The sequence below is a fragment of the Kogia breviceps genome, chromosome 13, assembly GCF_026419965.1.
Source record: "Kogia breviceps isolate mKogBre1 chromosome 13, mKogBre1 haplotype 1, whole genome shotgun sequence".
Taxonomy (NCBI): Eukaryota; Metazoa; Chordata; class Mammalia; order Artiodactyla; family Physeteridae; genus Kogia; species Kogia breviceps.
The window spans coordinates 8822128-8837679 of record NC_081322.1 but is presented as its reverse complement, the minus strand read 5'-3'; the positions used below and the strand labels follow the sequence as shown (position 1 = coordinate 8837679).

At 45.5% G+C, this 15552-nt stretch overlaps 1 protein-coding gene across 4 annotated transcripts in view; it reads left to right on the top strand.

The window, feature by feature from the left end:
- Positions 1 to 15552, top strand: part of KCNQ5 (potassium voltage-gated channel subfamily Q member 5) — a 575893-nt gene that overhangs the window by 512578 nt on the left and 47763 nt on the right. For all 4 annotated transcript variants that reach the window (XM_059035950.2, XM_059035948.2, XM_059035949.2 and 1 more), the window contains one exon: positions 3559 to 3779. In XM_059035950.2, the coding sequence (XP_058891933.1) occupies positions 3559 to 3779 (221 nt within the window). The remainder of the gene's footprint in view (positions 1 to 3558; positions 3780 to 15552) is intronic.

Below are 15552 nucleotides of genomic sequence, written 5' to 3'. Positions count from 1 at the left end.
TCAATGACCACAGCAACCTTTTGGTCACTTTCTCCAAAGAGAGACCTCCTTGTTGTCTCTTGGGGATAATCTTTGGCAGTCACCTAAAAACACTGTTACATGAACCTTCCTCAAAAATCATGTTCATAGGTATCACAGAAAAAAGCCAAAAAATAACGAAAACTTCAATGGACTAGTGAAGAGTCTATATTTTTCATCAGTGTGTGTTTTCAGTAATAGCCACCTTATCCGTTTAATAGTCATCTAATCAAGATACGCTGTTGATTTCCAAAGGGGAACTGAACTAGAAAAATAAATGAAAGTGACTTTTTTGTAGGAAGACACAAGAACAGATCTTTGCCTTGCAAAAGAAAATTTTGTTTGGCTGAAAAGTTCTGGATTAGGATGTTATTCTTAACTGCCATACAATTATGTCAGAACAAAGACTGAAAACATTACATCTTTTTTTTTTTCTAATCTAGTGTGTAATATGTTGAGTTCACTTTAAAATAGTTCTAGAGAATTTTTTTAACATTAGACATTGGCAAACATTCACATACTTTAGAAGGACAAAAGGGGAAGAGGCACCTGGAAATCATTTATATCAAATTAAGTGCCTTAAATAGTACTGATATTCAGAAAATAATATTATTTCCACTTTCCATTAATCCTTAAAGACAATATTAAATGTTTTATAGGGGCAATTTTTTAAAATATTCTTATAGGAGCAGTTGTTTTTAAATATTTTCTTGCTGTAAATAAACCATGGTGGATTTAATGCTGATACCTATTTTAGATTTTTTTTACTTTTTTAGCAATTAAAATTTTTTTAAAAGAGAAAACTAAATTGCATATTAAATGGTTTTATGATGTTTTTATCAGTTTCCTCTTCATTCAGTTGGCAAAGTAAAGAGAGATATCTTGAAACCTTGAGAAATAATTTGATATTAACTAAACCCAACTTTCTATAGTAATTAGCGTCTGTTAGTTCCAGAAAAGGTAATGGATTAGATAAAGTATAATGAGAACACTTGTAATGGCAGCTCTGTTGAGGAGCCATTCGTTAATCTAGATAAAGGTGCAGTGGTGTGTTCCTGAACCAGATCATCATAAATTTAAAGGATGGAACAGATTGGCCGAAACTGAAAAGAGGTTTGAAATGTTTACTATTTAAAAAACAAGCTTGAAAAGAGTAGACACTTTGAGCACTATCCCTTTGAGGATTTGTTTAGATATTGTGAGTTTTGGATAACGTGGAGAACCTAGCCTGGGAATAAGAAGATGCAGCATTACGAGGTTATTATTGCTGTTGCTCAATGAATCCACCATGTAATCACTCATTGGTCGAGTGCAGAGAAAGCCTTGCCTGGTGGGATTGTCTTAAGAGTCCTGGACCGCCCACTCCCGTTTCAGTCCGCCTGCCTGCTCTCTGCATGTGCCTTCAGCCCGGCCGCCCAGCTGTGTCTGCCCTTCCGATCGGAGCTGCCAGCTGCATGGCCAGAGTGTTTATCATTACCAGGACCTGCTGACCAGCACAGTTCATTGTTTGATGTGTTTTCATGTAAACATACACAACGTGGTGTCTTTTTAGAACATCATTTGTTAAGCAGCTAGGCATGGAAGAGTCAATGTTACTGTTCTTGTTACCTACACAGCACAGATCCACTAAACACACCTGCTCTTTGCACACTGCAGTTGGGGACAGTGGGCGTGGCAGAAAGTGGAAAAGAAAGGGCCTCCACTTGGTCTCGGATAATCCGTATCTGTGAGAACGCTGCCTCCATGTCCCACAAAGGCTGCAGCCAGACTGTGGGCCTCAGACCCTTCCTGTCCACTGCTTCAGGCCTGGAGAACCCTGGGCCCCTCACTCCATAACAGCGTCGCTTTTTGGGGGCCACAAATAGAAATGCGTTTTTTAACATTTTTATTGGAGTAGAGTTGATTTACGATGTTGTGTTAGTTTCGGGTGTACAGCAAAGTGAATCAGTTATACATATGCATATATCCACTCTTTTATCCAGATTCTTTTCCGATATAGGTTATTACAGAGTGTTGAGTAGAGTTCCCTGTGCTATACAGTAGGTTCTTATTAGCTATCTATTTCATATATAGCGTTGGGGTCCGAGCACGGGTTGGAAAAAGAATTTCCAGATGTGAGGTATCTTAGAAGAGAGTGAGTTTATTGAGAGCGAAGAGCAGAGATGGTGAGGGCCGCTGCGAATCCAGCGGGCCCACTTCCTGGTAGACCAGGGAGAGCCGACCCCCTTTGTGGGCTAGTAGCCAACCTTTATAGGCTCAAGACAAAGAAAACTCCTGCTGGCAGGATGGCATTAGGTGATTGGTCAGGAGGATACACGGTTACTACGTGGTGATTATTTTGCCTAATATGGAGTGCGGGGGAGCTGTCCGGTTTAGATCAGGAGAGACCGTGGCAACAGTTGCTGTGGGGGCTCGGTTAATTGCGGAGTTTTTGTCCTGTGTCCTTGAGGTGGGGCTGCACATAACAGTAGTCTGTGTATGTTAATATCCCAATTTATCCCTCCCCCCATGGCATCACTTTCCACAGTAGTTTACAGATGAACAAGAACACGAACAAAATGGGTCCACAGAGCTTCATACAGTTAATCTGATGCCCACAAAAGCCCCTCAGCTATGTTGCTCTTTTTATCTCCAAGTTAGAGGCGAGGCCTCCAAACCCAGGTCTCTGATTGCAGCCTGCCCTTCCCGGCCCTTCACACCCCACCCGTGCTCAGGAGGGCCCGGAGGTGCGCTCTGGGTTTTGCTGCCTTGTTAACACTTCTTTATCAACTGACCTCGGTTCAGGCCTAGCTGGCGCCTGAGAACTGAACATGAGCAACTGTAATTTACCAGGAGCTGCCACAGCAAATCAGTAACCTGTCGAGTATCAGGAAACTGTTGGTGAACACAGCATCTCATTCCATCAGTCAGTCATCTCATTCATTATAAGCTGTGTTCGTTCTACCTTGTGTGGTTTTTGTCTCACCAGAATGAACGTGGTGTTAAGTGTTGTATTTTTAATATTGTCTGCAGTGCCACCAGCCGCTCTGAGACTGCATGGATCTGGAAATCGTAATCTTGCCTGGAGTATAAAATGCATGCAGCCTGTAGATACATGTGCATGTGTAACTGTCATCCCCGTTTTCCTGTAGAAATGTTTTAGAAATTACAAAGAGATATGATCCCCCCAAAAAAAACCAAAAAACAAAAACTTTTTTTTAGGTCTCAAAAGTTGAGGTTAAATCTAAAATCTGTTTCTAAGGCGAACACCAAACCAGTTCTCTGGTCTTGCACAAACACCGCTGTGCTTGGTCTCAGGCTTCATTGAATCCAGGAAGGGTGTGCAAAACTGTGGAAGGAGACGGACTTGAATGCAAACGGAGAGGTTCAATAAAGCTCAGATTTGCAATAAGGGAAAACTGTATCACTGTGCCCCTACTTGCTAAGAACATTCTGTGTATTGAAGTACATGGTCGTATGCAGTTTCCTCCGAGCGTTTACCCACGTGGGTGGACGGCACTGCCCGAAACGCGCTAACGCTGCCCTGTGCTCCGCCCGCAGCCAGAAGCTCAGCTTCAAGGAGCGTGTACGCATGGCGAGCCCGCGGGGCCAGAGCGTCAAGAGCAGGCAGGCCTCGCTGGGCGACAGGCGGTCCCCCAGCACGGACATCACCGCCGAGGGCAGCCCCACCAAAGTGCAGAAGAGCTGGAGCTTCAACGACCGCACCCGCTTCCGGCCCTCTCTGCGGCTCAAGAGCTCCCAGCCCAAGCCGGTGGCAGATGGTAAGCCCGTCCTTTTTCTCCATAACCGTTTCACTGTACGCTCGAGGTGATGAGTGGTTAATTCTCCCTGGTGCCAATCGCAGAGAGAAGGAGACAACCCCAGGGGAAGAACTGTTAGTTTGTTTTCTTGGAAATTTATTCCCTGCTTTGGGCGAGTGTACAGAAGTTTACTTTTGGAAGCAACTTTGACAGCTAAGTCTACATTTCAGGGAAGTCAGACACCGTGTTGTTAATTCTTCACTCATATCTCCAGCATGTTGTTATTTCTCAGGCGAGGTCCGTATCAGGTCAACAGGACTGTGCTTCGGACACACGGGACATGTCTGACCTGCAAAGGCCCAAAGATGGCCAGGTGCTCGGGAACCTTGAGACACAGGGAGAAGGGGCCGGAGCCTTTCTGGACTCAGTGAGGATGCTGTTCCTTTTCTGCTAGGCTCTGTTCTCCCCTAAATCGGAGACCATTGCTCATCTTTGTTAGAGAGATTCTCACTGAAAGTTCTTACCTAATGATAAGTGGAATTCAGGTTCTTCTCCTGAGAGGTATTACCCTATTTTATTTATCAGATTTTGTGGCAGAAGCTTACTTGCCAACACGTTTTATTGAGTGCCATATAATTTCAATGTTTATGAAGTAAAACATTTTGTTTTTCATTTAAGATTAGCTTGGCTTTCCTTTTAAGAACGCCCCCCAGGATCTCTTATCCTGGGCAAAGAACCAAAATCAAATCGCATCTTCCATTAACACAGAAAAGCCCGCAGAGGCCGTCAGCCCCGGCGTGCCCGCTCCCGAGCAGAACCTGTGTTCTCCCAGGCAGCGAGTTAAAATTAACGACCCGAGCCCACAGTCACGTCAGGCTCCCGCAGACCCCGGCCCTCCCAGCCCATTCAGAGCTCTTGGGGCCGCCCCCCACTCTCAGGGACGCCCCTGGAGTTCCCTCCTCACACTTCCCACCCTGCACACCTGGGAATGTCGGGCTCTCCCAGCTGCGCCCAGCCGCCGACCCGGCACAGGCCCTCCTGGCGGAGCTCGCAGCTGCCATCTGGGCTGCACACTTGACCCGCCAGGTGCCCGCCTCCTGCCGCTGCGCTGAGGTGGGAAGTGCTCCCCCCAGCACCGGACACCCCTCCCGGCCCTACACCAAGCCCCCGAGCGTCCCGAGTCACTGGCGGCACAGATCTCAGGGTCCTCTGGTCTCTGCACTCTCCTCCCTAGCAGTTGGCTGAAAGCCCATGAGCAGCTGAGTCAAGAGTTAGCAGTTACAAGGCTTGTGTAGCACTCAAAATAGACTTGCCGGATATAAATGGACACATGATTTCTGGAAGGCAAGTTGGCAACAGATATCAAGAGCCTTTACATCTGCCTAAGCTTGGACACCTCCCACCCACCAATTCCATTTCTAGGAAACAGTCGATATAATGAAGTAGCAGACGTTAGAAAAGATGCTGTAAGTCAAAAGTTATTGAAATAGGAAAAGGATCACAAAAAGTAAATTATTCCATTTTGGCTGTGTGTGGATGTGTGTGTAAATTCATATAGTAAAAGTTTTGGAAAGATTTATAACAATGAATGAACAGTTACCTCCAAGAGGTAAGATCAGAGTTATATTTTGTTTCTTCATGAAGTTCACCCGTATTTCTTATTATTTCTACAATGAACATGTAAAGCTTTTGTGATAAAAAGGCAGAAGAGGATCTTCTATTAAAAAATCGGGTCCTCCTCTCAGACACTGCCCTTTTCCTCTCCCTCACTCTGGGGGCCCTTGGTCTAACTGGTGGCCACCAAACCCCTCTCCTTAGGTGGCGTTCCTCCTGGTCTCGGTGCCAGGGACCAGCCTTCACCGAGGGTAGACGTGGACTGTCTAATGAGGTTTGACAGCTCCTACTATGAACAGAACTGTATCAGGCTCCAGGGCTGCCGTAACAAAGTACCACGGACTGGGTGGCTTAAACAACAGAAACCGATTTTCTCACAGTTCCAGAGGCTGCAAGTCTGAGACCTCCTTGGGTCACAGACGGCCACCTTCTCCCTGTGTCTCCACTTCTTCTTCCCTCTGTGCATGTCTGTGTCCAGATTTCCTCCTCTTACAAGGACACCAGTCATGTTGGATTAGAACCCACTCAGATGACCTCATTTTAACTTCATTGTCTCTTTCAAGACCCTGTCTCTGAATTCTCAGGGACTGAGGGCCGGGACTTCAGCACTTGGAGTTTGTCGGGATGCCATTCAGCCCATACTGGAGCCCCTGCAAACTCACAGCACAGCATCCCGGGGGTGCACACAGCTCCAGCCCTCGCCCTGGGTCCACAGGCACTGGAAACGCATGTATTGCCACAGCGGGTCCTTGCCCTTCCAACGTGGGCTTCAGAAAGCATCGCTTCCGTGCTGTGAAGTCCTTACGGTTGGCTGAGCACATCTAAATATAAAAGTCAGAGAATCCAGATTCTGAATATGGAAAATGAATTCTACTTGTATGTTTGGCCAGAGGGGAAGCATTTTTCAAAGACTCCTAGAGTCAGCACTATCCATCACACTATTTTCAGTTACTGCAAAGATGTCTCAGAGGTCAGACAAATAGAAACAGAAGTCCTGGTCTCTTCCAAACCACAAATTGGAAAGGTCTCCTCCCATGCATTTTCTACATCATCTCGTACAAGTGCAGTTCCCTTGGGTTAGAAGGGAATTGCTTTTCCCTGGTTGATGCCTGTCTGAATTGGTTCTGAGTCCCCCAAGTGACAGGAGGCCGACTGCTGTCCTGTTGAAGTAGCTTTGTTGGCCGCCCACCCGCAAGAGACCCTGACTCCGGACTCCTTGCTCTGTACAGTAGCCCAGAACCTTGACCTCTGATTTACCTCATGGATAGATCTTGGGAAAACAGAAATTCACTTTTTATAGAAAAAAAAAAAAACTGAAGTCGCTATCAAATAAATGTAGACTTCAATTTATACATTTTTATTTATAGTGCCTCTATGTTTTAAGTATTTCTAAAATCCACTTATTACCCAGAGAAAATAATATATAATACTGCATCCAACTCCCAATTATTCTGGATCTGTTTGCTCATTCACTTCTGGGGCTCTCTTTTTTCTACTTCTGTTTTCCCTTTACATATTTTTGGCATTTCAATGCCCATTAACAGCTCAGGGAGAGTGGATGAATAGCAGAAAGAAAAATAGGAATTCAGGCTGGCCTTGAGGTTAATAACTAACTTACATTTGGAAAATAATGGGCCTGTTAACTAAAAGACACCATAATAGGGAAACAAAAGAAATTTAAGGTTAATCTGTGAATGTTAATAATTCTTCCCAAATCTGATACCCTTTACTACAGATGGTATTATTGTTATGATTTAATGACTCTTACAAAAGGTTATTAAATATTCCATGTTGTTTTTATTTTCTATCATTTTTGATGAAATTTACATGTTACATTTTAAAGGACACAATTTTAAGTTCCACGTCCATGTGGACGGGAGAAGTGGCAAGTAACAGGCAGATGTTGTCACCAGAAATTTACGAAGAGCAAAAGGAAGAAAGTAAACTGTAAGGGACTGGGGTGGTGGTGCTATAGCAAACTGATTTTGACCAATATGATATGAATAGTGTTTTTAGTTTATAAATCTAATAGTAAGAGATAGAAATGTTCCATTAGTCAATCAATAGTATTTAAGCCTCTTCATACAATCTCAAAATTAAGGGAGGATATGACTTTTTTAGATTCCATATATAATGAGTGTGTGATCATGCATTTTGTGTCCTTCTGTGTCTGGCTTAGTTACTTCAGCTGGCATAATGGCCTCCACGTTCATCCATCTTGTTGCAAATGGCAGGATATCTTTCTTTTTTAAGGATGAGTAATACTCCATTGTATAATTTATACCACAGTTTCATTTCACTGTATGTATATGTATATCAGGTCATCATGGTGTACATTTTAAGTATGTACAATTTTCATTTTAAAAATTAAAATAAATTAGGTGGCTTAAAAATATTTGTATTTTAGTATACAAGAATAATAATGATGAAAGTAACAGTTATTGGCTGGCACTGTTCTGAATGCTTTACTTTGATGATTTCATTTAATTCTTCCAATAACCCTATGAGGGAGGCAAGTCATGATCCCCGTCTTGTGAATGAGGGAGCTGAGAGCTGCCCAAATCTAAGAGCTGTGAGCAGGGGAGCCTCGGTGCACACCCAGGCCGTCAGATTTCCCAGCCTTCCTGTAGGACACGTTCAAAGCTGCGCCCTCAGATGTCGTATCGGTTTCCCTTTAAGCATCTTTCGTTTCTCCTTTTTCTCACCGTTGCTCTTCCATCTTCAGTTGGTCAGATCCCCCTCCCTTAGAAACCATTCGACTTTGCCACTGGCCCACCCCTCCTTCTCCCAACCTCAGCTGCCAAGCCTCTGAACTGCGTCATCTTCAAAGAGTGGAAGATTCGGCAAATTAGGGAACGGCCTTTAGATGACCCGTCTCTGTATCGATCAAGTACCCGGCAGAGGCTCAGGATCACAGCCATCTGGCTTGTGTCTGTTACCCAAGGAGGGAGGCAAACCGTAAGGCCATCTGAGGTCTGTTTCCAGATACAGAAGGTGGTATCAGGAGACGGACAGCTGTCAGCACAGACGAGCGCGTGGAACGAGGCAGAAGCAAGTCCAAGGCATGCCCTGCAGGCAGCAGAGCCCAAAGGAGGAAAGTAGGGAGAGCTAGGGGCACGCCGAGGTTTCTGGTGACTAGTTAGTTTGCTATCAAAGAGGCTTTCGTGAAGGACCCTGCTGTACTGGGAATGCCTTTCAGAGCTGCATCAAAGAGCATGAAAATCCTGACAAAGATAAGGCAGTAGCTGGAGGTGGCTCCACCCTGTAGAGCGTAAAAAAAAAATCTGTCTCAAATACTGCATGTAACGTGGAAGTCTCAACATGTGTAACATTGTTGCTGCTCAAGGGAAACGCATCAGTTCTTGTGGGAAGCCTTCAGGGCTCGTGCTGGCTGCTCTTCTTCATGAGAAAGACTAGCAGCCTTGGGTGCAGGGGTCCCCGAGCAGAGGCTGGGGGGCATAGAGGCGAAATGCCTACCGATCATGGGCGTCCCTGAGGCCCGCTCCCTCGTTCCAGGCACTGCCAGGAGCTCTTCTCTCTTCACCTCTCTTCTTTGCCTTTCTCCTCCAGCCAGCGTACCCGCTAGGGTGCCTTTGGCTGCGGGGCACAAGAGAAGCAGGCTCCACTGCCTTAACCAGTAATGAAATGTATCATCAACACCTCGTGAAGAGGTCAGAGGCAGGACAGCTCCCAGCCAGGAGGCAGACGCCCTGGCTCCCCTGCTCTCGGCTCTCTGCTTTCGCTCTGCCCAGCTGTGGTCTGTGTGCTGCTTCCTCCAGGCTGGCAGCCGGATGGCGACGAGCATCTTCCCCACACGCGGCGCTTTGAGAGGCAAAGCGGGGACCGCCCTCGGCTGTGAGGAAAACAGTCCACTCACGTCTTACGTGGCGGAAGTGGGTCTCATGCCGGAAATGACCACTGGTGAGGAGAGCGGGCGCTGGAGTTGCCAGTCGGCATCCTGCACCTGGTCTGCGGCCAGACTCCTCCACGGCGAGTAGATCAAGGGACAGGGCAGGGGGTGTGACTGGAGAGGTGTGAGGGTTTCTGTTTGGGGATCGGCTCTTGGCAGAAAACCTCCAGTGGTGGGTGTCGGACACCGCCAAAAAATCTCTCCCGCTTCGTCGTGAAGGTGGCGGGAAAGAATGCCCTTAAACGTGCTTCCTCCCCAGTATTCTGTCCACGTGTCATTCCTGTTCCTCTGAGTGTCTAAAAGCCAGATTGAGACATGTTTTGGGTTTATTTCTTGTTTATCATTATCTTTTATTTTTTATCTCCTTTGTTTCATCACCTCACCTCCATGAGACCGTGACCACAGACTGGCCTATCTCCTTGTATTTCAAAAGAAGGACAAAGCGGGTGAAGGAAAACCTAGGGAAAAATAAACGAGTTCGGATTTAGATAATACAATCTGTCCTCACACGCAGTCGGCCCAGATTGTGGGTTTCCTGTCACCACGGCCACCCGGGGAAAACTGGGGCAGCCGCCTTCCTCAGCACCTCCTCACCGCCCCAGATGCCCCGCGCCTCAGGCTGCTTGCCTGGCACCCCATCTTCCCTTTGGGTGAATGACAGCCGACTGGGTCTCACCTGAAATGAGCAAAAGAGAAGGAATGCACAGCCCAGGATGCCGGAACTCTCCACTCCTCTTGAAGGTAGAACGTCCACCCCCTTCCTCTCTTCTTTAACCTCTGTCCTCTGGGTCCCCGGCCCACTGTCTCGTAAACATCTTGTTTGAGATTGTCAGTAGAAGATCACCGGGAACACTGGCAAAAGAGAAGCATTTTAGTGCAGTGGTTTTGCAGCCAGCCTCAACTAACAGACTCCTGTGCCCACAACGGGGTATTCTCCAAGCGGCATAAATCACAGGCTACCAGCATTTTATACTTCACCCAACCGTACACACGGCCCTTTCATCTGGTGCTGGGCCTCTTCTGTGCTGCTTTTCCAATGGCATCTGCTAACCTCGTGTTTTTTGGTTTTTGGGGTTTTTTTTGGCCACATGGCTTGTGGGATTTTGTGTGTGTGTGTGTGTGTGGTACGCGGGCCTCTCACTGCTGTGGCCTCTACCGTTGCGGAGCACAGGCTCCGGACGCGCAGGCGCAGCGGCCACGACTCACGGGCCCAGCCGCTCCGCGGCACGTGGGATCCTCCCGGACCGGGGCACGAACCCGCGTCCCCTGCATCGGCAGGCGGACTCTCAACCACTGCGCCACCAGGGAAGCCCTTCCCTCGTGTTTTTCTCGGTCTCCGCCGTTGACATTTTGGGTGTTTCCACAAAATGCCAAGCACAGCACTGCCCTTAGCGTTTTTCCTGACTTCCTGCCCTGTTGGTCCAGCTTCAGCCAGACTCTCATTATCGTTTTCCACAATACATGATACTTCCCGGCACTTTCTGAAACTACCTGATGATGACTGCCTCATGTTGACAGATTTAGTTCTTCTGAAGGCTGTGTTCCCTCGGGGCTTCAGCTGGACCCCGGAAGGGACCCCTGACTGGGGAGCTCACCCACTCCTCTGAGCTCCACCTGGAGCAAAGCCTGAGGGTTTTCTTTCACACCAGAACAAAAGGACTTCCTGAGAATGACTGGGTCTAAAGTCTGGGAATTAAAAGTCCAGTCTATGCCCAGCTTAATTGTTGGCATAATTCTGTGCAAAAGCCTGGAGGGTATTTAGTAGGAATCTGAAACACAGTTTGCATCCTTCACCAAGGTAACTGGTGAAAAGCAATGCCTGGAGGAATCGCCTCAATTCCTGTCCACGGGTTTCTTTTGTCCTTCATTGTCCGGGTTCCCCATTTATTCAGCCACGGGTGCGTCCTGTTCCTGTCCCGAGTGGCCTGCGCGCCTCCTGTCCCCCAGCACCCGCTCTTGTGTCCTAGGATTCTTTGGGGGGTTGGGGAGAAGAGACCTTCCAATCTCTGGTTATAGACTCTTAGAGACTAAGTATTTATCGTATTTCTGGTAAATGGTTGCTTTTTCCAATACTTTGTGTGAAATGCCTGTTCCTCATTTTTAATTACTGGGGAAATGCGTTTCTATTTTGATTGAATTGGAGATTGCCCTGGCTTTCTATTCTAATCCAAGTACTCTGTATCACAGAACAAGATTTCTGTCCAGATTTCTCTAGGTTCTTCCCCAACGTTTGTTGTCACCCTACAGTGATAGAGAAAATTATGTTTGGTTTCTCGTGGTGGGGAAAAAATAGCTGCCTGCTTTAGATCTGAGTTTTGAATGGATTCTACCTCGTTTCTTCCGGCAGAATCTAAGCTGCCAGGTGACCTCTGAGTACAACCTTAAGCCACGTCTTTCCACCTTCTGCGGAGCCAGGTTTTATTGAGAATTGCAGGGTTGTGTAAATTGGAGCTCTGAATTTTGTTTCTCCAGCAGAGCAGAGAGTATGTGCATGTGTACATGGGTGTTTTAAAATGAATTAGAATGCTGTATTAGTTATCTGTTACTTTTGGACACTTACACCCTCACAGTCTCTGAGGTCAGGAGTCTTGCAGTGACTTGGCTGGGTGATTCTGGCTCAGAATCAGGCTCTCGCTGGGCCCAATGTCATCTCGAGGCTCAGCAGGGCGGGGGGTGGGGGGGTCCATTCTCAGCTCACTGCAGCACTTGCTGGTAGGTCTCATTCCCTCCTCACATCGGCCCCGTCATTCGTTGCCTGGACGTCCTCGTGAGGTTCGGCCTCAGAGACAGTACACGCTCAAGAGAGGGAGAGAGCACCCAAGACAGAGGCTGCCATCTTTTCAAAGAACCAGCTTTTAGTTTCGTTGATCTTTTCTATTGTTTGCTTCACCTCTCTTTCATTTATTTCTGCTCTGATCTTTATGATTTCTTTCCTTCTGCTAACTTGGGGTTTTGTTCTTCTTTCTCTAGTTGCTTTAGGTGTAAGGTTAGGTTATTTATTTGAGATTTTTCTTCTTCCCTGAGGTAAGATTGTTTACTATAAACTTCCCTCTTAGAACTGTTTTTGCTGTGTCCCATAGGTCTTGGATCATCGTGCTTTCATTTTCATTTCTCTGTAGGTAATTTTTGTTTTTAATAGAATTTATTTATATGTATGTTAATATAATTTAAGGGGTTTTTTTAACATCTTTATTGGAGTATAATTGCTTTACCATGGTGTGTTAGTTTCTGCTTTACAACAAAGTGAATCAGTTATACACATATATACATCCCCACATCTCTTCCCTCTTGTGTCTCCCTCCCTCCCACCCTCCCTATCCCACCCCTCTAGGTGGTCACAAAGCACCGAGCTGATCTCCCTGTGCTATGCGGCTGCTTCCCACTAGCTATCTGTTTTATGCTTGGTAGTGTATATATGTCCATGCCACTCTCTCACTTTGTCACAGCTTACCCTTCCCCCTCCCCATATCCTCAAGTCCATTCTCTAGTAGGTCTGTGTCTTTATTCCTGTCTTGCCCCTAGGTTCTTCATGACCTTTTTTTTTTTCTTAGATTCCATATATATGTGTTAGCATACAGTATTTGTTTTTCTCTTTTTGACTTACTTCACTCTGTATGACAGAGGTCCATCCATCTCTAGGTAATTTTTGATTTCCTCTTTGTTTTCGTCAGCAATCCATTGGCTGTTTAGCAGCATATTGTTTAACCTCCATGTGTTTGTGTGTTTTATAGTTTTGTTCTTGTAGCTGATTTCTAATCTCATAGTGTTGTAGTCAGAAAAAATGCTTGATATGATTTGTTTTCTTAAATTTACCGAGGCTCACTTTGTGGCCTAGCATGTGATCCATCCTGGAGAATGTTCCATGTGCACTTGAGAAGAAAGTGTATTCTGCTTTTAGATGGAATGCTCTATAAATATCAATTAAGTCCATCTGATCTAATGTGTCATTTAAGACCTGTGTTTTGTTGTTGATTTTCTGTCTGGATGATCTGTCCATTGGTGAAAGTGGGGTGTTAAAGTCCCCCACTGTTATTGTGTTACTGTCGATTTCCCCTTTCATGGCTGTTAGTATTTGCCTTATGTGTTGAGGTGCTCCTATGCTGGGTGCATATATATTTAAAATTGTTATATCTTCTTTTTGGATTGATCCCTTGATCATTATGTAGCGTCCTTCTTTGTCTCTTGTGCCAGTCTTTAAAGTCTACTTTGTCTGATATGAGTATTGCTACTCCAGCTTTCTTTTGATTTCCATTTGTATGGAATACCTTTTTCCGTCCCCTCACTTTCGGTCTGTGTGTGTCTCTAGATCTGAAGTGGTTCTCTTTTAGACAGCATGTATATGGGTCTTGTTTTTGTATCCATTCAGCCAGTCTGCATCTTTTGGTTGGGGTATTTAATTCATTTACATTTAAAGTAATAATCAATATGTACATTTATATTGCCATTTTGTTAATTGTTTTGGATTTGTTTTTGTAGGTCTTTTTTCTTCCATTCCTCTTTTGTTCTCTTGTGATTTGCTGACTAACTTTAGAATGGTATTTGGATTGCTTTTTCTTTTTGTGTGTATGTATCTATTGTAGATTTTTGGTTTGCAGTTACCATGAGGTTTTGATATAGCAGTCTATATATAAACAAGGTTGTTTTGAGTTGCTGGTCTTTTAATTCAAATGCATTTCCAATATCCTGTATTTGTACTTCCCTCTTCTCATGATTGCTGGTCTTGATATCATATTTGTGTGTGAATGATTTCCTACCTTTATTGTACGTTTGCCTTTACCAGTGAGCATTTCCATTTGTAGTTTTCTTGTTTCTAGTTGTGGCCTTCTCTTTTCTGCCTAGAGAAGTTCCTTTAGCATTTGTTGTAGAGCTGGTTCGGTGGTGCTGAATTCTCTTAGCTTTTGCTTGTCTGTAAAGCTTTTGATTTCTCCATCGACTCTGAATGAGATCCTTGCTGGGTAGAGTAATCTTGGTTGTTGGTTTTTCCCTTTCATCACTTTAAATATATCCTGCCACTCCCTTCTGGCCTGCAGAGTTTCTGCTGAGAAATCAGCTGATAACCTTATGGGAATTCCCTTGTATGTTATTTGTTGCTTTTCCCTTGTTGCTCTTAATATTTTTACTTTGTCTTTAATTTTTGTCAGTTTGATTACTGTGTGTCTCAGTGTGTTCTTCCTTCGGTTTATCCTGCCTGGGACTCTCTGTACTTCCTGGACTTGGGTGACTACTTCCTTTCCCATGTTAGGGAAGTTTTCAGCTATTATCTCTTCAAATATTTTCTCATGTCCTTTCTCTCTCTCTTGTCCCTCTGGGGCCCCTATAATGCAAATGTTGGTGCATTTAATGTTGTCCCAGAGGTCTCTTAGACCTCATTTCTTTTCATTCTTTTTTCTTTACACGGTTCCATGTTAGTGATTTCCACCATTCTGTCTTCCAGCTCACTTATGCATTCATCTGCCTCAGTTACTCTGCTGTTGATTCCTTCTAGTGTATTTTTCATTTAAGTTATTGTATTGTTCATCTCTGTTTGTTCGTTCTTCAGTTCTTCTAGGTCTTTGTTAAACATTTCTTGTATCTTCTTGATCTGTGCCTCCATTCTTTTTCTAAGATCTTGATCATCTTTACCATCATTACTGTGAATTCTTTTTTGGGAAGATTGCCTATATCCACTTCACTTAATTATTCTTCCGGGGTTTTATCTTGTTCCTTCATCTGGGAAATATTCCTCTGCCATCTCATTTTGGCTAACTTTCTGTGATTGCAGTTTCCCTTCCACAGGCTGCAGGGTTGTAGTTCTTCTTCCTTCTGTTGTCTGCTCCCTGTTGAGTGAGGCTGTCTAAGAGGCTTGTTCAGGCTTCCTGGTGGGAGGGACTGGTTCCTGCCCGCTGGTGGTTGGAGCTGGGTCTTGTCCCTCTGGCAGGCAGGGCCGTGTCAAGGGGTTTGTTTAGCAGCCTGCTGTGAGCTCAGGAAGACTTTAAGCAACCCATCTGCTGTTGGGTGGGGCTGTGTTCTGCCCTGTTGGTTGTTTGGGCCAAGGCATCCCAGCACTGAAGCCTACAGGCTGTTGGGTGGGGCCAGGTCTTGGGGAGAAAATGGTGGTCTCTAGGAGGGCTCACGCCAGTGAGTACTTCCCAGAATTGCTGCTGCCAGTGTCTTTGTCCCCACAGTGAGCCACAGCTGCCCCCAGCCTCTGCAGGAGACCCTCCAATACCAATAGGTCGGTCTTGCCCAGGCCCTTATGAGGTCACCACTTTTTTTCCCTGGGTCCTGGTG